Raw genomic sequence first — 25,916 nt, 5'->3', positions numbered from 1 at the left:
AGGAAACAGTTTATTTCAGCTTATATGTCATGGTCACAGTCCTTTGTGAAGAAAAGTAAGGCCAAGAACTCACAACAGGAACCTGGAGGCAGGAGCTGAAGCAGAGGCCATGGAGGAATGCTGCTTACTGGCTTGCTCCTCCTGGCTTGTTCAGCCTGCTTTCTTATAGAACTTAGGACCACCTACCCATGGGTGGTACAGCCCACATCAATCTCCAATTAAGAAGTGCACAATAGGGTTGGGGATTTAGCTCAGTGGTAGAGCGCTTGCCTAGCAAGTACAAGGCCCTGGGTTTGGTCCCCAGCTCCGAAAAAAAAAAAAAAAGAAGTGCACAATAGGGTTGCCTTCTGACCAATCTGGTGGGTACATTTTCTCAATTGAAGTTCCCTCTTCTGAAATGACTCTAACGTGTATCAAATTGACATAAAACTAGCTAGCACAAATAGCTAAAAGGCAAAAATGTAAGGACCCTTTTGGAACAACAATATATTGCAGAGGAAGAAAATGAACCCATAGGTGTTGAATGGATATTGTCATAGAGAACTACAGTTTGGATCCAATCTGCCCTTGCATTTTTTGTTTTAAAAACTTAAAAATGAGGGGCTGGAGAGATGGCTCAGCGGTTAAGAGCACTGACTGCTCTTCCAGAGGTCCTGAGTTAAATTCCCAGCAACCACATGGTGGCTCACAACCATCTGTAATGAGATCCGATGCCCTCTTCTGGTATGTCCGAAGACAGCGACAGTGTGCTCATATACATAAAATAAATAAATCTTTAAACAAATTTTAAAATAGGGGTTGGCAAGATGGCTCAGAAAATGGTAATGATGCTTGCTGCATGATCCTGGCACCTGAATTGGGTTTCCAGATTTCACATAAAGATACAAGGGGAGAACCACAAAATTGTCCTCTGACTTCACACACACATACACACCATACTAGTGATCAATGATAGATAAATAGATGAATAGATAAAAATAAAAGCCAGCGAGGTGGCTCAGCCAATAAGCTTCTTGCTTTTGAAAGCCTAACTACATGAATTTGATCCCCAGAACTGATATAAAAGTGGAAGGAACAAACTGATTTTTTGAAAGCTGACCTCTGACCTTCACACAAGTGCTACCTGCACCACTTACACAGACACATCACACACACTTATAATAATAGTAAAATATTTTAAAAGGGAAATAATTAAAACCTATGAATTCTGTGATATATGAATAGACATCTCTTCTGGCTTGAGTATGAACTGCCTCTGTACGACTTATATCTTCAGAGCGTAGTTCCCAGACACTGACACTCTTGTGAGAGCTGGTGGAAACTTTAGGTGAGTCTAGCTAGAGTGGTAGGCATCCTTTGCAGGGCATATTGTGCTCCTCTGTCTTGTTTCCTGGCTGTCCAATGTTTAGCAGCTCTCTCTACCATGTGTTCTGCCTCACCATAGTCTGGGCAGCACCTTCTGCTGGAAGCCTATATAAGGACGTGGAAGAAAGAAGTGTTTGCTCTCTGCCTGCTCACTCTGACTCTCACTAGTACATCCATTCCTTCACTGGCATTAGGGTCTATTTCGTTGGGATTCCAGTGTATACTGGAGACCAGTTGAGACAGCCAGCCTCATAGACTGAGCAGCTACTAGACCTTTGATTCACAGGCAGCCATTTAGATTAGGTGGACCACAGCCTGTAAAACATCCTAATGAATCCATTATATGTGTGTGTTCAAGGTGTAAGAAATACGCCTCATATTCAAGCCACAAGAAATATATTTATGTATCATATATAAAATAAATATATATGTCATATAAAATATACAAACATTTATATATCATATATAAAAATCTATAAATATGTCTATACAATATATAAATAAAATATATGTACACATGTATATAAAATACATGTATATCCTGTATATATGTGGAGAGAGTGCATGAGATAGATCAGTGGGGTAATTTGAATGAAAATGGCCCCCATAGACTGATAAGGAGTGGCACTATTAGGAAGTGTGGCCTTGCTGGAAGAAGTGTGTCACTGGGGGTGAGGTTTGAAGTTTGAGAAACTCAAACCAGGCCCAGTGTCTCTCTCTCTCCCTGCTGCCTGTGGATCCAGATGTAGAGCTATCAGCTACTCTCTAGCACCATATTTGCCTGTGTGCTGCCATGCTTCCTGCTATGACAATAATGGACTAAACCTCTAAAACTGTAAGCCAGCCCCAGTTAAATGCTCTTCTTGCTGTGGTCATGGTGTCTGCATGGAAACTCTTAAGACAATCAGAGAGTGTGTCACACAGAAATGTCGGCGCCTGCACCGACACGGTACCGAGAATCGGGCGAAAGCCTGTGGGATTAAAGAAACACACACACACACACACACAGATTATCGTGTCAAGCCAGGAGAGGAAAAGAGAGAGAGGGAGAGAGAGAGAGGAAGAGCGGAAGAGTCTCCTGTAGCTTTATTCACCACTTATATACCCAAGTCTCCAGGTAGAAAATATCTGGGAAGCACAGTGGGAAACCCTGGCTCGTGACTTCAGTAACAAAAGACCAACTAGGAGACCTGAATTAATTAGGGAGAAATCTAAGAAGACCAGCCTAAATCTCAAGGATAAAGGCTGAGGAAGCAAAAGGCAGAAGTAAATTGACCACCACCCAGGTGTGGCCCAGGTGTGTCGGTTCCACATGCATCAGCCGGGCTCAGCAGAGGTCACGCAGTGGAGACACCCGGTGTTTACTAGGGAGATACTTGGTCTTTTCTTCCAGTGCCGTAAATCCAAGGGAGAGGCTTTTGTCCAACAGTCTCATGACTTTATGGCAATAATCTTAACTGTGGCCATACAGTCACAAAGTGGCCAGGCCCAAATCCAATACGGTTCCCTACACAGAAAAACTGAGTACAATTTCAAGAAAGCCTCTGTATTTTCTTTTTGTTTTGATGCAGGGCTTCAGGAATCCCACTGTGGCCTCAAACTCACCATGTAACTGAGGATAACCTTATAATTTTATTTTCAAGATTTATTTCATATTTATTTAGTTAGTTTTTTTGAGACAGGGTTTCTCAGGGTAACTGGCCCAGGCTGGCCTCGAACTCACCAACATCAGCCTGCCTCTGCTTCCCAACTGCTGGAGCTAAAGGTGTGTGCCACCATGCCTGGCTTATTATATTTTAAAAACTCTTTGTTTGTGCCGCCTACAGAAACCAGAGATGTTGTACACCACCCCTGGTGCTGGAATTATGGGCAGTTAAGAGCCACTTGACATGGGTGCTAGGAATTGAATTCAGGTCCTCTGCAAAAGCAATACCCATTCTTTTTTTTTTTTTTTTTTTTTTATCATCCGTCTTGTTTCATGTGTTCTGTGCACCTAGGGTAATTCAAACATTTGGGTTAATAGCCACTTATCAATGAGTACAAACCATGTATGTCTTTCTGTGATTGGGTTAGCTCACTCAGGATGATATTTTCCAATTCCCTCCATTTGCCTATGAATTTCATAAAGTCATTGTTTTTGATAGCTGAGTAATATTCCATTGTGTAGATGTACCACATTTTCTGTATCCATTCCTCTGTTGAAGGGCATCTGGGTTCTTTCCAGCTTCTGGCTATTATAAATAAGGCTGCTATGAACATAGTGGAGCATGTGTCTTTGTTATATGTTGGGGCATCTTTTGGGTATATGCCCAAGAGAGGTATAGCTGGGTCCTCAGGTAGTTCAATGTCCAATTTTCTGAGGAACCTCCAGACTGACTTCCAGAATGGTTGTACCAGTCTGCAATCCCCCCAACAATGGAGTAGTGTTCCTCTTTCTCCACATCCTCGCCAGCATCTGCTGTCACCTGAGTTTTTGATCTTAGCCATTCTCACTGGTGTGAGGTGAAATCTCAGGGTTGTTTTGATTTGCATTTCCCTGATGACTAAAGATGTTGAACATTTCTTTAGGTGTTTCTCGGCCATTCGGCATTCCTCAGCTGTGAATTCTTTGTTTAGCTCTGAACCCCATTTTTTAATAGGGTTATTTGTCTCCCTGCAGTCTAACTTCTTGAGTTCTTTGTATATTTTGGATATAAGCCCTCTATCTGTTGTAGGATTGGTAAAGATCTTTTCCCAATCTGTTGGTTTAGCCGTTTGTCCTAACCACAGTGTCCTTTGCCTTACAGAAGCTTTGCAGTTTATGAGATCCCATGTGTGATTCTTGATCTTAGAGCATAAGCCATTGGTGTTTTGTTCAGAAATTTTCTCAGTGCCCATGTGTTCTAGAGATGCTTCCCCACTTTTTTCTTCTATTAGTTTGAGTAGCAGTACCCATTCTTAACCACTAGGCATTCCTCCAGTCTCAAGCCATCTCTTCAGACCCTGGACTTATTTATAAATCTATTTTGTTAAGATTTTGAATTACATGTATTTATTGCATATGCACACATACATTCGAGTTTCACTGCACACATATGGAGGGTAACTTGCCAGAGGGTAACTTGCAAGAATTGTTTTTCTCTTTCCTTACTGTTGGTCCTGGGAAATGAATGTACCTCATCAGGCTTGTTAGCACATGATGTATCCACTGAGTATCTCAAAGTCCTGACCTTCAATTTTTCCTGTCTCTACCTCCTGAGTGCCGGCATTCTCATGCTACCACCAATTTTATGTGGCTGAGGGATGGAACCCAGCTTTGTGCATGTTAATTAAGTGCTCCACTGACTGAGCTACTTCCCCAACCCCCAAGAAAACTTGTGTTTCCGTTTTAAATATTGAGATATAATTTTAACATGATAAATTCTCCCTTGTTTTAACAAGGAGGTGATTACATGAAGACCAAGGGAGAGAAAAATCTATATAAAATTAAGAAATTATCCTGCATGAAAAATCTCACCCCAATGATGCTGACACCTCTTCCTTTCATGTGCACATTTATCAGCTCAAACTAAATTTAGCCAGGCAGTGGGGTGCACACCTTTAATCTCAGTACTTGGGAGGCAGAGGCAGGTGGATCTCTGTGAATTCTAGGCCAGCCTGGTTTACATGGAGTGTTCCAGGACTGCCAGGGCTACACAGAGAAAAGAACCTTGAAAAAATCTTGTCTTGAAAAAAAAAAACAAGATAGACTCAGTCCAGTCAGATGTGGTGATATACATTTCTAGTCTTAGCACAGAGAGTCAGTAGTTCAAGGACATTCTGGCTACTTAACAAGGCTGAGGCCAGCCTTGGTGAGGTAAGACCCAGTCTCAGATGGCAAAACAAAACAAGTTGGTCTCAGAGCATTTGATTAGTATAACAAGGCCCCAAGTTGGAGCTTTTAGCCCCAGAAAGCAAACAACGGAACTAGGGATGTGGCTCAGGGGTTACTACCTCCCATGCAGAAACTCTAGATTCATTCCACACACACACACACACACACACACACACACGCACACACACACACACACCCACACACATACCCCCTATATAAAACCAACTCTGATTTTAGGTAAGGACTTCCCAAGAACAAAAGCAATTAAAGCCCTACTGTGCTGACTACGTGAAAAAGATCATCATAATTAAAAAGCATAAAAGCATCTCGTCTGTCAGCATAAAGAATACCCTGTTCAAAAAACCCAAAAAAACCCAAAACCGAAAACCAAAACACAAACAACAAAAAAGCAAAACCCAGTAGGGCAAGTTGTAAAAGAGGTCAAAGCCAAACACTTCACGACATTTTTATGCATAGTGGTGTATGGCTAAAATCCCAGCACTTGAGGGCTGGAGACAGAAGGATTGCCACAAGTTTGAGACTTATCTACACGGCAGGATCTAGGCCAGCCAAAGCTACATAGTGAGATGAGATCCTATTTCAACAACCACAAAAAGCAAGTAAAAAAATCAAGGGTTGGGGAGATGGCTCAGTGGGTTAGAGAATTTGCTATGCAAGCATGAGAACCCGGGTTCAAATTCCTAACACATAAAAGCTGGAAAGGCTACATGAAACCTCAACACTGAGGGGTAGACACAGGAGATCCTAGGAACTCACTAGCCAGCAGAGGACAATAGAATAAGGATCAATATAGGAAGATACCAAATAGCTTCCTTTGGCACCTACATGTATACATTCCCATGTACACAGGCACGTGCACACACACTGCACAGAAACAAGGAATAAAAATACATAAGGTGATAAGATTTAAGAATGGGACTGAAAGAATAAAGATTTTAAACTATCCCCCACTGACCCTGCTGTGAGGACAAGTGCACCTTACAGCAAAGAATAACGTAACATGTTTTAGGGATGTAGCCTGGCTATAGGCACCACAAACCATCTGGCCTCGATAAGGCCTGACTCAACAGTCTTGAGAAAAACAAGAACTAGGGTCAGCTTGCCCCAGAAGCAGGGTGGCCTAGAGTTGAACTGAGCCCAAGTTACAAACCAATGAAATTGCTTTGTGTGACTGTTGCCAACTGCCTATGTAATTTTCCCTATAAATACCTTCCCCTGATTGGGCTCAGGGTAGACTCCTCTGTCTCCTGTGTGAGATAGGTGTCGTCCTCAGAGCTCTGGTTCCTCAAATACACCTCTTGTTCATTACATCAAGACCGGTTTCTCGTGAGTTCTTGGGGGGTTGCATTGTCTTGAGATTTGAGTGGGGGTCTTCCCCACCCCAGTGGTCTTCCAGGACCAGCGGGCAAGTTCAGGCCTGTAATGACAGGTTCTTGGGCCACTCAGGCAAACTAGAAAGTTCAGAGAGAGCCTAGGGTACAAAGTGAGTTGAAAGACGGCTTGGACAACTTAATGAGCCGATGTTTTGAAATTTAACTGAAAAGTTGGCTGGGGAATGTAGCTCGGTCGTAGAGCACTCACATGTTCCTATAATACAATCTTAGCACCTAGATGGCTGACTCTGGGAGATGAGGGAAGAATTCAAGGCAGGCGTTAGCTGCATAATGAGTTCAAGACCAATCTGGGGTATATGAGACTCTGTCTCGACACACAAGAAGAAAACAAAAACAAATCAAGGTGAGGGTTGTATTTCTAGTATGTGGGAAACAGAGGGGGAAAAAGACTGCAAGTTCTGGGCCAGCCTGGGCTATACAGTGAGATCCTGTCTCAAACAACCAATCGAGATTCACTAGCTAACCACAACCCTTCTCTCTTTCTTACTACTTTCTGCATGGGACAAAATTGACAAATACATTTGAAATGACCAAGTTAATGCTAAGTTATTTGTGGTGGTGCACGTCTGTAGTCGCAGCCCCTAGAAGCTGAAGCAGGAAGGTCAAGAGGTCAAAACCAGAGCTGGTATAGTGGATATATATGCTTACAACTTTGGAGAAGGAGCTGGGAGAATCAGTTCAAGATCATTTCCCACTACATGTTGAGGAGAAGTCCAGCCTGAGCTCCGCTAGATTCTGTCTTAAAAAATAAAGAAAAGAAGGAACAAAAAAAAAAGAACAAACAGAAAAGGCTTGAGAGAGGACTAAGCTGTATTTTGGAACCTTGTTTCAAATAAGCAAAAGGGATTCATGTTTCATTGGGTTTTTATTAATTACTTTAAATTTAGGTTGTCGTCCCAGGGCTTGTGAGACTTAGAGTATTTCCCTAAGTACTGCATACATTTTAATTAATGACCTCTACAAAATAAATGATAGCAAACTCTTTTAATTTAACAAAAGCACAGGGAGTCACTGCTTCTTACTGCATTGTAAAACTAACCTGGCTTCAGTTTCTATTTATATGAAGCCATGAAATCTCAGACAAGTGCAAGCCAAAGACTGAAGAACTCTTTAGAAATAAGACTAAAACAAGCATTTCTAATGATTGATTGTTTTATGTGCATTGGTGTTTTTGTCTACATGTATGTATGTATGTGTGTAAGTATGTATGTGTGTAAGTATGTGTGTGTGTGTGTCAGAACTCCTGGAACTGGAGTTACAAGTGTGAGCTGTCATGTGGGTGCTGAGAATTGAACCTGGATCTTCTTGGAAGATCAGCCAATGCTCTTAACCACTGAACCACCTCTCCAGCCCCTAAAACAAGCATTTCTAAAACAGATAACCATTGTTTTGTAGTGTATAGCCTCTGATTTGTGTGAAAAGTACTACATACTGTGTGGTGCATGCACATGTATGTGTGGGCGCAGGTGCACATATGCAAGTGTGTGTTCAGAAGCTATAGGGGCACCAGGTGTCATTTCTCTCTGTCTCAACTTTATTTTTTTAAGACAGGGGCTCTGAACTTGGAGCTATGCTGGCAGCCAGCAGGCTCAGCAGGCCCAGCAGTCCTGGGGTTTAAATTCAGGTTCTTATGCCTGCACATGCCCTACTGACCCATTTCTCCTCTAGTCCTCTTTGTTGTTTAATTTTTCTTTAAAAAATTCCTAAGAAATAATGTGGTTTCTTTTTTAATTTAGTTTATAAATCTCATATGTATGAGTGAATGTTTTTCCCACATCTGTGTATATGTGTTGAGTTGTGTGCTTGGTGCCCAAGAAGGCCCATTAGATCCCTTGAAGTAGAATGAGAGAATGTTTGCTGGAAGTCAAATCCCCATTCTCTGCAAAAGCAGAGTACTCTCACCACGCCATCTCTCCATCCTCAATACTAGTTTTTGAAGTTAACAAATCAAGCAATATTTCTTTAAGGCATCTTCCTGAGCATGTGTCTTTATACTTTGTTCTAATCCATCCCCCGAGTTTTATTTTGAGACATGATCTTCCTAAATTTCTCAGGCTGGCTTTGAATTTACCTTGTAGCCCAAGTCGGCCTTACACTTCCAACCACAACTGTCTTGGCCTCCCAAGTAGCTGGGATCATAAGTCTGTGTCACCAGGCCATGTTAAAATTCTTTGCAATTAGAAAAACGTGTGTGGGGCTGGAGAAATGGCTCAGAGGTTAAGAGCACTGATTGATCTTCCAGAGGTCCTGAGTTCAATTCCCAGCACCCACATGGTAGCTCACAACCATCTGTAATGGGATCCGATGCCGTCTTCTGGTGTGTCTGAAGACAGCAACAGTGTACTCATATAAGTAAAATAAATACATCTTAAAAATGTTTATTTGAAAAAACAAAAAAAGAGAAACATGTGTGGTGGTGGTGGTGATGGGGCATGCCCTAAGTAAAGGACATCACAATCTACCTTATTTTTCTGAGATGGAGTTCATTATTGAACCTGGAATTGGGCTGGTTGGCAACAATCCCCAGTGAGCATAGCCCATGCCAGTAATTACAGCACTTGGTAGACTGTTAGTGAGTTTGAGACCAGCTTAGGCTACATCATAAACAAAAATTGATTTAGATGGCCATAGAGGATGTTGCTTACTGACTTGCTTCCTCTGGCTTTCTCAGCTACACTTCTTATATGGGCCAGATCACAGGCCCAGAGTGGCACTGCCCATGGACTAGGTCATTTAGAAATCAAGAAAATGCCCCAGAGGCATGTCCATAGGCCAATCTGATGGAGGCAATTACTAAACTGAGGGTCCCTCTTCCCTGTTTCCTTTATTACTATATCCTGTCAACTGGCTCCTGCAACAGTCCATTTTTATGCATTGCAGATATTTCTAAGAGCACAAAGCAGATTTGCCATTATGGCTTCAAAGTTCTCAGATGCCAACTGCCCCTTCCTGACACACTCTGACTCCCATCTGCTTCTCCAAGCTTAGCAGGGCCTTCCCTCTGAGGCTGTTATAGTTGGGGCAGCCTGGTCCTCTCATACATCCTGGCCTCAAGCACACCACGCTTACACCTGCCCTACCTCTTGCTTTGGTGGTCCTTTAGCTTGGAACATTCTTCTTCTCCTAGACTTCAGAGCCACAACTCAAATCAAATGACCTCTGTTTTGGCCCCTTCTCTGATACCCACCACCCACATAAAAGGCCAGAGTTGCAATGTGTCCTGTAACCTCAGCAGTGGGGTTGGGGTGGAGCCCAGCTCTAGGCACCAGGCTCCAGAATGGACCTCTGTCTCAATAAAATAAATTGTGATGTTCTCTTCTGGCTTCTGTACTTGTGTAAGTATTCTTATAAACATGCACCATGCATGCACGCATGAGTGCCCCCTAAAAAAAAAAAATCACAAATAAATAGGCCATCATCATTCCTAGGAAAGAAAAATTTAAATTCCAGTCTTTCAATGTTCACTCATTTTCAAAATAAGGGGCAAGAACCAACTAAAGCTAAGTAAAACCAATCCCTGAGCATACATTACTTGGCCTTCTAATAGAAACTGTGACTTGGGGCTTGTGTACAGAACACCATCAGACCACAGCTTAAAAGAGTCGACTTGTGAACTTCCAGTTATAGGAGCAGGAGAGGACATGTATGATCAAAGCACAGTATATATGTGCATCAAAGTGTCTCCATGAAACCCACTACTTCATACAATGAGTAGAGATAATTTAAAAAGACAGTGTGGGCACTTGGAAGAATCTCTCACTTTGAGAAGAAATGACCAAAAATATTTGTTTCTTCTTTACTAGCATCTATAAACACTCTCCCTGCTCCTGGTCTTGAACTCCTGGCCCTTCTTGCCTCCACTTCTCAAGTGCTGCAGTGCTGTGCAACACACCCCAATAGACAAACACACATATTAAAAGACCTTATTTACAATACCTCAGCAAAGGATCCATGGGGGTTCTCTACTGACATATGACCTTATGAGTTTGTGAAAATGCAGGCGGACTGGGTAGACCTAATTTATTTGTTCAAAACCTCAGTGTTTAGAGTATCTATGAGCAAACCACAGGCATAAAGTAAACCCCAGAGCCTCATGAAGAAGTACTTCTTGCCTTATGATTACCAGGCCAGAGAACTTCTAGCTATTCCTTAATTGATGTTACAAGCAGCCTGACCCACTACCTGCTGCCAAGGTCAAAGACTGCTATTGTACCAGAAGAGAGTGTTAACTCACTTCCTCTCAAATGAATCTTGAGAAAACAATTGGTGAGAAAAGGTATGGTGTTGAAAGAAAACACATGGAAGTGGAGTAGGTAATGTGACATACTTAGCTGAAGGCTCAGAAGATTCTTTGAATCTCACCTCAGGCTGCTGTCTTTCCAAACACAAACTTGTGTGTATATATGTATATATACATGCACATACATGTACACACACACATGGGGGGGGGAGGTGAGAGGCTAGGAGCTGGAGAGACAGATTAGTGCTTAAGAGGACTGCATAGAAAGGACCTGAGTTCAGTTTCCAAAAGCTCACAACCATCTAACTCCAGCTCCAGGGCATCTGATGCCCTCTTGAGGCCGCTGAGAGCACCTGCACTCACAGGAGCACCACCCCACCCCCGACTCATAATTAAAAATAAAAATATTCTAAAATTCTTATTTATTTTATGTATGACAGTACACTGTCACTCTCTTCAGACACACCAGAAGAGGCATCATATCCCATCACAGATGGTTGTGAGCCACCAATGTGGTTGTGGGAATTAAACTCAGAACCTCTGGAAGAGCAGTCAGTGCCGGTAATTGATGAGCCCTCTCTTTAGATGCCTTAAACTGCTATTCATTGAGTGCAGGGAGTTGTGGAGGTCAGAGGATACTTGCAGAGCTCTTCCACGATTGGGTGCCAGGGTTATACCAGGTTATCAGGTGTGGAGGCATTGCCCTTTACCTTCTGAGTCATCTCGCTGGCACCCACCCACCAAGGTGTGTGTGTGATCACCTTCAGTGGGTGTTGCCTGGGTAAAGATTGATAGGTTTACCTATCAGTCTCCAGGAGTATGTATGTGTAACCCATGCTAGACCATGAAGTATACGGCCTTTAAAATAGGCAGGCATTTGTTTTTCCAGTGTTATGGCCTGTGTCCACCAAGAGTATCTTTGCTATAAGAATAGATTTCTCTCCAATCAGATCTAAGCATCCCTGACTAGAAAAGAAGAGGAGCAATGAGGGCAGACACCTAATTACTGCAGAAGACATTTCTAGTTTTAGTGCATTTCACCCATGCCCCCAAGGGCTTAGCTGGCTAAGAGTATTACCAAGAGATGTCTGCAGTGACTGTTTTAATCATCTTAAACGCCTGTTTACTTCTGTGTTGTGTGGGTCAGACTTTTGTCTCGTTCAAGGATGTGTTTCTAAACGAACACGGGCCAGATGAGAAGCAGAAAAAAAAGCCATCCCTCGGAAACACACATAAGAAAAGGTTTGGGGGTTGGGGATTTAGCTCAGTGGTAGAGCGCTTGCTAAGGCCCTGGGTTCGGTCCCCAGCTCCGGAAAAAAAGAAAAAAAAAAAAAAAGAAAAGGTTTGGCAGCCCACAGCACGCAGGCGTGTCACCTAAGCCTTCTCATTCACTCTGTCTGCAGAGCAGCTGCTGCTGTGTCAGAAAGCAACCGAAGCCTCCAGCCACAAGTTTAGTGTGAAAACGTCAGTTCACAATGCCAGTCTTGGAAATGAGTTATTGCAAAGGGAAAACCACACCCAGCCTAGGAAAGCCGTGAGCGGGTGTAGGAAGAGTCGGAGAGAAGTAGATGCCAATGCCATGGCCAACATCCTTTTGACAACACCAGCAAACATGGAATGAATTAGTGCAAATTTAAAAGAGGCCAAAGTGAGATGTGGCTCAGTGGTTAATAGCACCAGCTATTCTTCCAGAAGATGCAGGGGTGTTTTGTTTTTTGTTTTGTTTTTTTTTTTAAAGATTTATTTATTTTATTCATGAGTATACTGTAGCTGTCTTCAGACACACCAGAAGAGGGCGTCAGATCTCTTTACAGATGGTTGTGAGTCACCACGTGGTTGCTGGGAATTGAACTCAGGACCTCTGGAAGAACAATCAATGCTCTTAACCGCTGAGCCATCTCTCCAGCCCCGAAGATGCAGGTTTGATCCCCAGCTCAAATGTTGGTGGCTCATAACCCTCTGCTAACCGGGTCCCCGGGAATCTGATGCTATCTTCTGGCTTTCTCTAGTACTAGGCATGCAAGTGGTACACACTTGTAAATTCTATAAAACACACACACACACAGAGACACACATACACAGAGACACAATTAAAGACCAGTATGATTTGTGGATGCTGTCCCAGGATAGGTGGTTTTGCAGAGCTATTCTAAGCTCAGAAAACTACTGTTTTGCCTCATTAGGTAAGTCCATAACTACATCCCAGTAAGACCAGAATAGACCTTAACAAGCTCTGGCTGAAATCTTAGGGTGTCAGTATACTATTTCAGAAGGTTCCACTCGTTAAGGAGCAGACTCTGATACTCAGGATACTGCTTCTAACTCTCGACAATTCACAGCGTTTTTAAAAATTATTTAATTTTATTTTGGGTACACTTGTGTTTTGCCTGCCATGTATGTCTGTGTCAGGATTTTAGAGGCCTGGAACTGGAATTACAGATAGTTGTGAGCCATCACATGAGTGCTGGGAATCGAACCTGCATCCTCTGGAAGAGCAAGTGCTCTTTCTTTTTTTTTTTTTGAGCTGGGGACCGAACCCAGGGCCTTTACGCTTGCTAGGCAAGCGCTCTACCACTGAGCTAAATCCCCAACCCAGAGCAAGTGCTCTTAACCACTGCACCATCTGGCCTCTTCACACTGTAAGATTTATTCCTCTGTAAACTATAGGATATCTGTGACCATCAACTTGAGTCCCCTGTAGATGTTCCTCTAATAAAGGCTAAACCAATATGCATTTAAGCACCTTCATCTTATGACTGACAGAGTAATTATAAAACAAACAAACAAAATAACAAAGAACAAGCTTATTTTTAAAAAGGAGCAAGATGGTTCAGTGGGGAAGGTTGTTTGTCACCAAGCCTGATGATCTGAGTTTGATCCCCAGAACCAGCACCTGAAAGTTGTCCTCCGACCTGTACACATATCCTGACATGCATGAACACGTCCACTCAAACACACACAATAAACGTAAGAAAGTAGAGGAAAAGCAACATAGGTGAAGTTCTATTCAGAATTCTACAGTCCTTTCTGTTTCCAAGGCATCATCCATGCCTAAGTGCTTTGCTCCTGAACTACACACTGAGCCTAAAGCGAGTCATTTTAAAGTAAGTCCATTATAGGATATAGGAAGTCCCTTCTAAATCCCCATAGCCAAACCTTTTGTAAATCAGCAACACATGAGCGCCACCTTGTGCTTAAGATTCGTTACAACCCAGACCTTAAGGCCGAAGCAAGACCGCACTTGGGACTCTCACCAATTACAGAACATATCTTTATTTATAGAATCTTACAAATAAACATTTACAGTTCACATGACATAAGTTATTTTGTTTTCTAATTCTTCTCATGACACCTGAGTTATTTAAAAATATACTGTGATGGAACTGTAAAGGGAACTCTGACTAAAATCCTTTCTTTTTGCAAAACTCACCCTGCTTATCTGCATGTCTTTGGAAGAAGGGTTGCTAAAACTGGATCCTAGGTGGTCCAGGCAGAGAGAAGTCCTTTAAAACCCAGATGAAAGGTACTGGAGAATGCTCCCCCGGCTGACACTAAATACTGGAGGGCGGCCATGGAGGACTGAAGGTGAGGTCAGAGATGAGGTGCTTAGTGACAGAACCCAAGGCCTGGCTAAGGGCTCCTCCATGTGACAAGCACTTTCCTTGCTAGTGTTAACAGGGGACAGAAGCTAAGGGCACTAAGACCAGGGGAGAAATGTCTGCTAAGCAACTCACTGCCCCTGAGACCTCTAATATGTACAGATGCTTAAAACAGCAAGTCCGACATTTAAAAGTCAAAAAAGGGTCAATGGTTGCATTTCCGACTCATGGGGCGAATCTGTCACCAGCAGCGCAACAGTTGGATGTCGGGAGCATGGCCCCCATGCCCCACCTGAATCTGCTGGCCTAAAGAATCTTCTGCTCTAAAGAAGCCCCAGGATTTCCTTTCATGGCAGCTGCCTGCACAAAGAGGTTCTCGAGTTCGTGGGAAGAGTGGGCGGCAGGCATCTATCTCATGTTTGTGACTCTATATTTAAGCTCTTTTAAAGAGACTCAGCCATCATCCTACTCCAGCATAAAGGACATTTAAAGAAGAACAGGCTCTAGGGGAGATTCTAAAGTTAAAAATAGAATACAAGAAATACATATAAGAAAATATGAGCTAAAGCAGAATCTTTCCATCTTTGGGGGGGGGGAGGCGCTGCAGTGGTGCTGGGAATGAAATTCAGGGGGGTCACATACACACTGGAGCCAAACCCTCAGACCTACAATCTTAAATTTGACGTTCTTATCTTCATTTCGTCTTGCTGACACAGGAGCTTGCTACATAGCCCAGACTGGCCTGCAATTCATTGGGAAGTCCAAGCTGGTGTAAAACTCAAGCCTGCTGACTCTGCCTCCTAAGGGCTGAGATTACAGGTGTAAGTCACCGCGTCCTGCTCAGCCTTACATCTGCTAGTGCCTGAAGCAGTTGTAGGAAAAATAAAACAGAAAAGATGAGGCTCGGCTTTAAACAATAATGACAACCATGACCATAACATAAAAGCTTAGAATCTAACATCGAACGAACTGATTCTTTGGTAAAACTGGACCCTAAGCCTACCAGGACCTGGTCCTGACATTCAATCTAGTACCTTGATTGCTAAAGTTTCCTCTTCCTTCTACCTCTTCTCAAAGGCAAGAGGCAAGAGTGGGGAGAGAAAGTGAGCAAATCCCCAGTTATCAGGATTCTTCGTTTCAAGCATGTTTCCCCAAGAAGAACAAGAATGAACACACACACACACGCACATATATGTGTATGTGTATGTGTGTGTGTGTGTGTGTGTGTGTGTGTGTGTGTGTGTGTATATATATTTTGCTGCTTTTAATGGACAGTTTTCCTGTGGTAAGAACAGAAAGACTCAGGCATGATTCAGTACTGTAAGTCATGCAAACAACAGCTCCTGGGTTGTGACTGTGGGCACCACTAAGAAAGGCTCCAGGAGAGACTGGCTCCCCAAAGTGGCTAAGGAATCCATGTATCAATATGATAATAATAAATTAATTCACTTAGTGAACCTGGAGATTAGCTCCCCTGGAAGCCAGAGTTCTGAGAAGGGGGCTGCCCAGCACCTGAGGCTGGCTTGTATGAAATGTTAAACATCCATTTTTTTTTCTGGACCAAATGAAAGCAATTTACATTCAATTCACTTCAGTATTCAATCTTGTTGTCTGGGATCAGGGAGGAAGTGGTAGCTAAGACAGTGCCCTTTAAAACCCACTGGCAGCAATGATGTCTGCAGTCCTGACCTCAAGGTCCAGAGTTCTATGATATTCAACTACTATTTTTGCAATTAGCAAGTCCTAAGTTTGGCCGGGAATGACTCCATTGCTTATTACCTTGGTCACAAAAAGGCATAAACAACTGTGTCCTAATTTTATGAGTCAGATTCTACTGGGCAGAGGTCTTGACCAGGGGAGATTAATTTGTACAATTTCCCTCCTAATGCAAACACCTTTAAATGTGCTCTGACTGTGCTCCTAGTGAGGGAGGCATCTACAAAGTATCTAGAAAAAGGAAGCCAAGAGGAAGGTGTGAGAATCAGGGCAAAACCAACTGATTTAGCGCAGACTTTTTGCCACCTCAGAGAACGTCCACAGTGGCTCACCTAGCTGATGCGTGATTTCAGATGCTGCGTACAACCAGCAGGCAGCATCCTGATGGAAACCAAGCAGCAAGGGGATAGGACATCCATCACTAGTTCTACATCCTTCTACCTCAGACGATCCCCTGTCTCTCTGCCTGCCTGACTCATTTGCTTGGAAAGTCAGCCTTTTTAGAGAATAATTAACAGACTGAAGAAACCAGGATTCTTGTCTTCTGCCCTCTTCTGTGTAAAAACATGAGAACCCATGCCAAGATGGACCGACCTGAAATCCAGGGTACACACATTTAGAATCACAGGGTCCAAAGTTGGAAGCCACACTGGTATTTCTAACCAAACCATGACCACTGGCTTCATTTTTACATTGTAAAAGATTCCATATCTCTCAGTGCTTCTTCCAAGAGAAAGGGGCGAGGGTGACCAGAAGGAAAAGAGAAGCATGTCCTATGTGTGGCGTTTCAGTTCCAGAATCGTCAGTGGGAAGGGTCAGGAGATAATGGTTTGAGGCACTACCTAGAGATTCCAGGGCAGCTTCTTCCTAGGACAAAGCATTTTGAAACAGCTGACATCTGAATGCAGGCAGGCAGTCTGTGCCAGTTTTTAAAGAGCTGCCTCCTCCATGATGCTTCGTGGATGCTAAGTCCTTGGGCCAGGGGCCAGAAGGGGGCCGCAGAGCCCCATGTCCAGTGCCACTGGCTCCCCATTGGCAGGGTCCTACCCGATCTGAATCTGCCCTGAATACATGGTGAGAACCAGCATGATGGAGAAGCCAGTTAGGAGGCCAAGATTCTGGATGACGAAGGGGACCAAAAAGCTGTCCTTCTTCTCATCCTCCTGGCACACCTCATTCATCTCAGGGAACTGAGAAAGAAGAGAAAAATCAGTTACAGATTCTGTTGTCATTGTCCCAATCACAATGGTGTCTGATTCTCAAGTGGTGGGCACTTCCAAGTCTTTGGAAGGTCTGGAGATTTCCACAGGGTAAGGAGGTCATTGGGGACATTATCTTTGGCCACTCCCTGTGGCTGCCAAAAGAGCACCTGAACATTGCAGACACCAGCTGATGTGCCAGCACAGGCTGGGGAAACCTCACAAAGCCCCGCCCCTAGATGAAGAGTTACAGATAATTAACTAATGACTACTCAGACTCGGAGAAACCAGTCTTCCCCAGGGATGAGCCCTCTGATTGGATATCTAGTATACATGTACAGACAAGCAACACCAAACGGGACTTGGCAGTTTGTATGTATATATATTATACATTATATATATCTCAATTAGAGAGAGAGAGTCTATGGATTTGAGAGGGAGCAGGGCAGGGCGGGGGACACAGAAAGAGTTGGGGGCGTAAAGTGGGTAAATGAGGTAAATACAGCACTCATATATGAACTTCTCAAAGTTAAAACTTAAAAAGACAGACATAAGGCTACCATTAATTTGTGGTAGGCAGAGTCTAACTAATACCTTTTCTATCAGATTTAAATAAGGACCCTAGACTGAGTATGGTCAATTTATGAAATGCTGACCGAGACACCAAAGTTCTCCCTTTAAAACCTGATGACTTGCTGCCTGTCTGCCCAGCACCTGCCAGGCAGGGGCAGGGCTGCAATGACTTTGAGGCCAGCCTGGGCTAAAGAGTGAGACTCTCATCTCAAACAATCACAAACAAAAATCCCCTAATGCTGCGGCGAAAATGTCAGACTATATCATTTTAGATTGTTTGATGTCTGTATGATGTATGTAACTGCCTGTGTGTCTGTACCTTGTGCATGCTTGGGCCCTTGTGGAGCAGAAGAAGTAGGATCCCCTGGAACTGTAGCTGGGAATTAACCTGGGGTTCTCTTCAGGAGCAGCCAGTGCTCTTAACAGCTGAGCCATCTCTCTAACCCCAAATTGTTACTTCTTAAATCAGTGAATTGGGTGGTGTGGAAAGAAACTTCAATAAAGCCAATATTAAAAACAAAATCATAGGCTAGCGAGATGGCTCCGTGTGACAGAGCACTAGGTGCCAAGACTGAGGACCCTAGTTCAGTCTCAGGAACCCATGAGATAAGGAGAACCAACTGCCACAAGTTGTTTTCCATGAGAATGAACACACATCCATACAAATACCCTAACTTGTGCCATTTTAGCTGCCCTCCTGTCTGAGAGGCAATCACAAGCCACAGAACTTACCATATCGGCTAGAGCAATATATAAGAACATTCCTCCAGCCAGTGCAAAAATCCAGTTTGCAGAGAAGTGACTGCCAGCCAGGATACCAAAGGCCAGACCCACATAGCAGCAGCAAGCAGAGAGGAAGTTGAAGAAGAGGGCCTGCTGGATGCTCATACCAGCATTGAGCAGGATAACGAAGTCTCCTACAACAGGCATGAGAACAGGAAGTCAGGATGCAAAACACGAATGAATGGATTGGACTGTGGACAGAGCACATGTGGATTAAAATCCCAGACTCAGAGATGGTATTGGGCTAAAGGCACCTCCATCTTCCAATTCTTGCCGTGGCCTCCCAGCATAGATGCTGCAAATAACTTATGTATGGAAGTACACAAGTAACCAGCACTGGCCTCATGCTCCCCACCTAGAGGCTGAAAATAATTCACAGGACTTTAAATGTAGATAACCAAACCAGCCTCGTTTCTTTTTTGACTGGTGAAATAAAAATAGTTCCCTCTCTCCTAATGGATGGTACATTCAGGATCAAACTCGAGAGAGGGAGAAGTTAGTCCACAAGCCAATAAATACCAAAGTTAGGACCCTGGGCTGTCACTGGGTCCTGAGTCATGGCTTCTTAGGCTCCCTTGATAAAACTCCACACACTCTTAAGCTCTGACTTTTCTACTTCAGTCACATGACACACTTTGACAGGACTTCCAGCTACCGCAGGATGTAGGACATAGGAGGGGAATCTTTACTGAGTATACAGAATATTGTGTGGCACCTGGCAAGTCCTTTTCCGCATTTAGTTGCCTATAATCCCCTTGATGATTCTAAAAGGCAGGTACAGTTATTAATCACACTACAGAGGTGGGAAAATTAAGTGACAGGACACAGGGCTCATGGGATAAACATCTCCACACTGTTCCATTCAACTGTTGTAATTCAAGAGTTAAAGGGAGAGACAGTGTGTTAATTCAATGAGGTGTGGAGGAGGAGGGAGGGGCAGCAGGGGTCGAGACACAAGACCGATGTCTCAGAAAAAAAACTGAGAGAACTGGAGCTCAGGGATAGGGATTGTGCACTCACCCAGCTCGTGAGGAAATTCCTCACAGAGAATGGCCACCGATGTGCTAATGCCTTGGAAGACAGACACAGTGAAGGAGGCACCGATAGCCAGGCCATCGATGAAATTGTGGAGACCATCGCTCAGGGTGATCATCCAGGCCAAGGTACCAATATCAGAATATCGAACCCCTTTGAGCCAGTAGCAAGCACTCTGGGATGCCTGCAGGTCCTGCAAGAAAGGACAAGCCAGTGGAATTTAGATTACAGAGTGACTTCAGGTAAGCCCGACTCATGAAGGCCATGGTTTCTTAAAGGCTCCCCCAGGGCTGCTGACCTGCACAGACATGGAGCCTACGATGACCTTCTCGTCTGTGCTGGGTACCTTGCCATCCAGATCATTGTTGCAGTGCTGAGGAATCATGTGATCCAGGTCCCCATTCTGTAGCTTCTCCGTGACACCCTCCTCCTGGTCCTTCTTGGAAGGAAGCGTTTCGGAGGTAAAATGGTTATGTCCGTGATGGTGCTAGGGAAGGAAAGGCGATCAGTGTTACAGACCAAAACCACCCAATGCTACACCCACTTAGGGGAAGCATGCCAAGGTCGGGGAAGATCTTATTCCTACATCTGAGGAAACTGAGCAGGTCACACATAGGGATGTAGAGAAACTGTTATAGCCAGTGGCAACACATACAAAGACAGAGACTTTCTACTAGACAAAGAAGTCTCTTGCTGTTGCCCAATCCAGGGAGGTGACCCCTACTCTAAGTACTTTAGGTTGCTCCTTTAAAATGGCCACTTCATTCGACTCTGGCAGACAGTGACCCCATGCCAGCTACAGGAGGCCTCTTATTGGAGCCACACTAGTCAGAGCTGTTCCTAGATGTACGTAACCAAACCTCTTTACTCTCTTTTACAGAGAGAGTCCCAGGCTTGCCCTGCAAGTGCTGCCACACCTCACTGACCCAAGTCAGCATGTTTTTGTTTTTTTTTATTTTGAAGTTAACCGTTTTCCCCTAGATAGGTCTCACCTCATTTTTCTGCTTCAGGAGCATCTTCAGGATCTTTTCTGTGAAAAAGAAAAGGTAGAAACCCCCAAAGACCACAGCAGACTTGGAGACATAATTGTCCTGAGGGTTGAAACCAAAAGCCTGTGGGCACAGGAAAACGGAATGAGTAAATAAGCCTTCATCAGCTCCTCTCATCTGCTTACCACTCTCTCCACTCTGGAAAAGAAGCACTCTGCTGTCTGCCCATTCTCTTGCCAGCAAAAATCTAGCCTCGACATTCCCTGGGCTCGCTGCCACCAGCCTGGGTGCTTGCGTATTCTCTTTTGATACAAAACACAGGCAGTCTTTAGGGTTTTCTGATCCTGGGGTTTGGAGCCAGGACATTATGTTTGCTAGGCAATCACCCTACCACTCAGCTACATCTCTAGTCCTTAAGGTTTTATTATATGTGTTTTATACTCACTTTATTTTTATTTATGTGTATGTGAATGTGTGGGTGCCCGAGGAGGCCAGAAGAGGGTGTCAGTTTACCTGAATCTGGAGCTGCAGGCAGCTGTGAGCCATGTGCATGCTGGGACCAAACTCTGGTCCTCAGAAAGAGCAGCAGGCATTCTGGACTACACAATGAGCAGGAACTACCATGGCCAACTTGGCTTTTTTTCCCCTGACTAGGTCTCACTGCATAGACCAAGCTGTTCTCAAACTCACAGAGGTCAGCCTGCCTCTACCTCCCAACTCTGGGGATTGAAAGCTGGTTTTCTCCTTTTAATGAGGATACTGTCTTAATCTCTGTTAGTACTTAGTCATACTAGCACTCAGTCAGCAAATCCTACGTTTAAAGGGAGGCCACTTGTGTTTATTTTTGCCTCATCCACTGTCCCTGGTTGGTCTGCCCGTAAATACAACGGGAAGTGGTTTAGTTACAATAGCTAAAAGGAGAAAATCCATCCCAGTTCCAGGGCAAGAATTGCAGCATCTTCCTGACCACAGAATCTTGAAAGGACCACAAACTAAAAAAGCAAGCTGTGTCCCTGCAGGCATCTTGGGGTAGATTAAAGCCAGGCCTAGTTCCACAGGCCTGCAGTTCCCAAAGCTTAGGAGGATGAGGTGGGAGGAGCCCAGGACCCTGAGCCCAGCTTGCCCAACAAAGATCCTGTCCCTTCAGGACACAATAAGAACGTTTTTAAAAACAATGGAGTGGGCGCATGCTGCTTTGCATTCTTTCTGCAAATTCTCTTAAGTAAGGAAGGGAAGAAGGATTCAAGGACACAGAGGACAGGAGTAGCCAGGGAGCTGTCCTAAGTCTGGCTCCTGGTTTATGGTACCAAGTGTCCAATGACCTGCTTGTGTCATTTCTAACAGAAAACAGGCCCGATTCCCAGCACTCGGGAGGCTGAGGCAGGAAGACAGCAAGTTTGGGACCATGTGGTGAGACTGTTTCAAAGAATAAACTCCAGGTCTCTTGGGAACAGAACAGAGACAGAAGGAGAACCTCAAGTCACTTCAAAGGCAAATGTTTCTCCTCTAGGTATTTAAGGAAGCCGCTCGTAGCATCAGCTGCTATGAGACCTGGAAGTCAGATGCTAAAGAAGCCTGCATTCAGGTCAGCCCTCCTGAGAAAAGATGCGCCCTGGGAAAAAGTGAAGGAAGGAAAGGAGCCAGTAGGTGAGGTGTGATTCAAGAGCACAGGACTCATTAGACCTGAGTTTAGTTAAAGCAATGGCCTCTCATGTAGGTCAGACTCTGGGGGGGCAGGCAAACCATGATTCATTCATTTGACAGACATCACAAGTGCTCCACCAAGAACACAAAACAATACTGTAGAAAACAGTGCTCTCAGAAGCATGTGAAATCAGCTCTTGCCTTTGCTTGGGCCTGTCAGACCACCCGCAGGGAAATGCACTGAGCTTATTATAATTAGCATGTCTAGGGAAGGTACCTCACTAAATCACATGGGCCTTTCCCAAAGCTGACTACTCAGGCTTCAAAACACTGTCTCCCTTCTCTTCTGTGGAAGATCACCCACGAGAAGGTGCCACAAATGTACTGTTTCCTTTGGATTTCCTCTGCCCTTAAGCTCCCAACCAAAGAGCGGGGTTTTTACTGAGAACTGTGGATTTCACTGTGTTTTGTTTCTCTAAATTAAAGCCCCACGTTGAGAGTCAGAGCTACATACACTAGCTAGCTTGCTTGTTTTCCACATATGTGTTTGTGTTTTGCCTACATGCACATATGTGTACCACATGTGTGCCTGGTGCCTGCAGAGGCCAGAGGTCATCAGACCATCTGGAACTGGAGTTAGACTTTGTGAGCTCCATGTGGGTGCTGAGAATGGAACCAGAGCAACTTTACAGCTGAGCCATCTCTTCAGTGCCAGTTATGCTGCCATTTCACTCAACAATCCCAGCCGTTTGGAGGCCCTCAGATGCCTGTGAAAGTCATCCTATAGCTTACCATCCTATACAAAGAACAGAGAGGTGGGCAGTTGGTCTAGATGTGCAGTTTGCTAAGGGTGGGATTTCAACCTAGCCCTTGAACCTCGCCTTGCTCCTGCCTTCGTCCAAGCTTTCCTTTCCAAACAAAGGACCTTGGGGCCAGTCCCTGTGCCTTCCCTGTAAACAGGCTCCTCCTGCTGTGCCTATTGTCTCTGAGCTGACAGGGCTGCTCTGGTGTGAGGGTTGCTGCTTTGTCATACCTCTGGGATGAGCTGGAAGAGGGCATTGGAGTAGAGGGTTCCAATCGCCAAGGCTATGAAGTAGAGCAGCAGTCTCTTGTAAAATGTCTTCTTCATGAAGGGCACCACGCTGGCCCCCATGAGGGAGCAGAGGGAGATGACGGTAACGCAGAGGAGACCGTACCCCCATACTGCCAGCCCACCCAGGACAGGGAGCAAGGAAACCACCATGAGGGAAAGGAGGTGGAGACAATTGTGGGTATTAATGAAGGAACCCAAAAGCAAAAACCAGAGACAGGGAGGGAGGGAGGGAGGGAGGGAGGGAGGGAGGGAGGGAGGGAGGGAGGAGGGAGGGAGGGAGGGGGAGAGAGAGAGAAATAGGAAATTTGTTAGTGATTCAGGTCTGATGCAATTTCCTTCAATCAGTGCAGGAGGTATGAGGAGGCATTTGAGGTGGTCTCAGAACCCTGTGACTACTGCCCCTGCTACTGAAGAGGTCTGGGTCAGACTTGCCAGCTGGTGTGACTGGCAAAGGGGGCAGGCTACTGCCTCAGTGCATACCCATATGCTGTGCATGCTCAGGCTGGGCACAGACTTTGGACTCAAGGTCTTTTAACAGGACATCAGAGCAAGTGGGAAGGAAAGGTTTGGTGTTACCAGCTCTACTTGTGCATATTTAAACCACACCACAGTGGCGAATGTAACACCACCCAAGGACCATTTGGTTTGTGCAAGATACAACCACAAAGTTGTGTAGAGGGAGGAAAAACACAGAACAGGCAAGACTCGCTGCTTTTCAGATTTGGTTTCTGAGCAGCTATGTTTGTTCCTGTTTGCTTTGAGGGACCGGATGTAGAAAGCAGAGTTCCAAGACCAACTCATTATAAAAATTAATTTCAAATTCATTTTCCAAAGTGACACACTCTGGGTTTTAAGTACAGCCCTCTGGAGGGGACAGTACAGAGATGACAACCCTTGTGTGACCCAAAGGGCAGGACACAGACAATGGCAGTAGTCCCAGTCAAATAGGCAAAAAACCATTTCATTTCAAATCCTTAAAAAAATTTAGTAAATTCAATGGTTGGAGCTGAAAAAATAGCCCAAGGTGAGGCCTCCCTCAGGAAGAACTTTCTAGATCCAGGTGTAACTGAAACTGTTAAGGGAGCTAACCTTAATTCAGTTCTTCCCTCATGATGAAGAAGGGAGAAAGTGAGGCATGGCACCTCCGAGAGAGGCTTTCCTCAGTTAGCCTCTTGGTTGAGGAGGCTCAAAAGGCCAATAATGTGAGTTTTTATAAAAGCTTTCTTGGCACCAGAGTGGTCAACCAGGCAGCTACACGTTTTTTTCTCCATCAGTGGCACGTGCCTGAGCTGAATAGTGGGGCAGACTCTCAACTTGGGTCTTATTTGTACAGCTCCTCAATGATGACGATTAAAAACAAAATTACCGAACATTTAGAAACAGTCAGATGAGTGTACCAGGAAGTCAGACCTATCAGGAAAAGATCAGAATGCAAGGTACAAACGAATGATCTTCTCTTGTACTGCATTTGGTTTGTTTGTTTGTTTGTTTGTTTGTTTGTTTTTGTGGGAACAACCTATTTGCTAGGTTGCCTAAGCTGTGATCCTCCTGCCTCAGATTTTCAAGTGCTGCGACTTTAGGCATGAAGCTGCTACAGCTGCCTTAATTAAAAACAGGATCACACCACTGAGACCAGTTCTCTACAGATGCCCTGGTAACCTCCCTCCCGCTGCCTCCCTCCTCATTGAGGATCAACTGGAGTCCACACATAAGCACCCCCAAGATTTCTCTTAAAAGTCAGGTCCTGTCTGGCACATCAAGCCCACAAAACTGAAACTTTGCTTTGGAGGCTCTGGAATGGAGCCAAAAGAGATCCTCAAAAGGGGGTACAAATGTTTAACAACCTTGCATCTGATGTCACCTGAAGAGGCCAGAGGTCAACCTGAGTGAACAGAAGCATGAGAGAAGTTATTGTACACCCCCTCCCAATACGAAGAGTCAATTCATTTTTCGGGTGGCAATTGTTGGGGTTCTTAGAACACAGAGGGAGAATGTCAGCCCAAGGGGGGCTGGGCTGGGCCGGCCCAGGAAAAGTGAACGCGCATCTGTTCTACTGCACCTCTGGGATGAGCTGGAAAAGCGCGTTAGAGAGCAGCGTTCCAATGGACAGGGCGATGAAGTAAGTGAGCACACGGCTGAAAAACGCTTTCTCCGTGCATGGCAGGACCAGGACTCCCAGGAGCGAGGCCAGGTTAATCAGTGAGACACTGAGGAACCCAAAGCCCCACACTGTGGAGGAACAAGAACAGACGAGGGCCTCCATTACTGAGGGCCTCCATTACTGAGTGAGTAATGCTGCTGACAGTGTTCTAGGCACACAGAGATCCAGCAGCCCCTCAGGACGTGTCTGCTGACTCCAGCTCTTGCTAGGGAAGCCTCAGGAAAACAAGGTCAAGGTTGCAATCTGAGTGG

General features: G+C 44.6%; 1 protein-coding gene across 2 annotated transcripts in view; it reads right to left on the bottom strand.

Annotated features, from left to right (window-relative positions):
• Nucleotides 1-14,127: 14,127 nt before the first annotated feature.
• Nucleotides 14,128-25,916, bottom strand: part of Slc39a14 (solute carrier family 39 member 14) — a 46,552-nt gene continuing 34,763 nt past the window's right edge. Inside the window, exons 5-10 of one of the 2 annotated variants that reach the window (XM_032917529.1) lie at nucleotides 25,564-25,733; nucleotides 20,771-20,890; nucleotides 20,077-20,265; nucleotides 19,764-19,971; nucleotides 18,693-18,877; nucleotides 14,128-17,378 (exon numbers count right to left, since the gene is read on the bottom strand). In XM_032917529.1, the coding sequence (XP_032773420.1) occupies nucleotides 17,232-17,378; nucleotides 18,693-18,877; nucleotides 19,764-19,971; nucleotides 20,077-20,265; nucleotides 20,771-20,890; nucleotides 25,564-25,733 (1,019 nt within the window). In that variant the 3' untranslated portion in view covers nucleotides 14,128-17,231. Of the gene's footprint in view, nucleotides 17,379-18,692; nucleotides 18,878-19,763; nucleotides 19,972-20,076; nucleotides 20,266-20,770; nucleotides 20,891-23,444; nucleotides 23,615-25,563; nucleotides 25,734-25,916 lie in introns of both variants that reach the window. The other variant, XM_032917530.1, reaches the window with a different exon arrangement.

Source organism: Rattus rattus, chromosome 12 (assembly GCF_011064425.1).
Source record: "Rattus rattus isolate New Zealand chromosome 12, Rrattus_CSIRO_v1, whole genome shotgun sequence".
NCBI lineage: Eukaryota > Metazoa > Chordata > Mammalia > Rodentia > Muridae > Rattus > Rattus rattus.
Note: the sequence above shows the minus strand (reverse complement) of the source record. Positions and strands in the feature narration are given on the sequence as shown.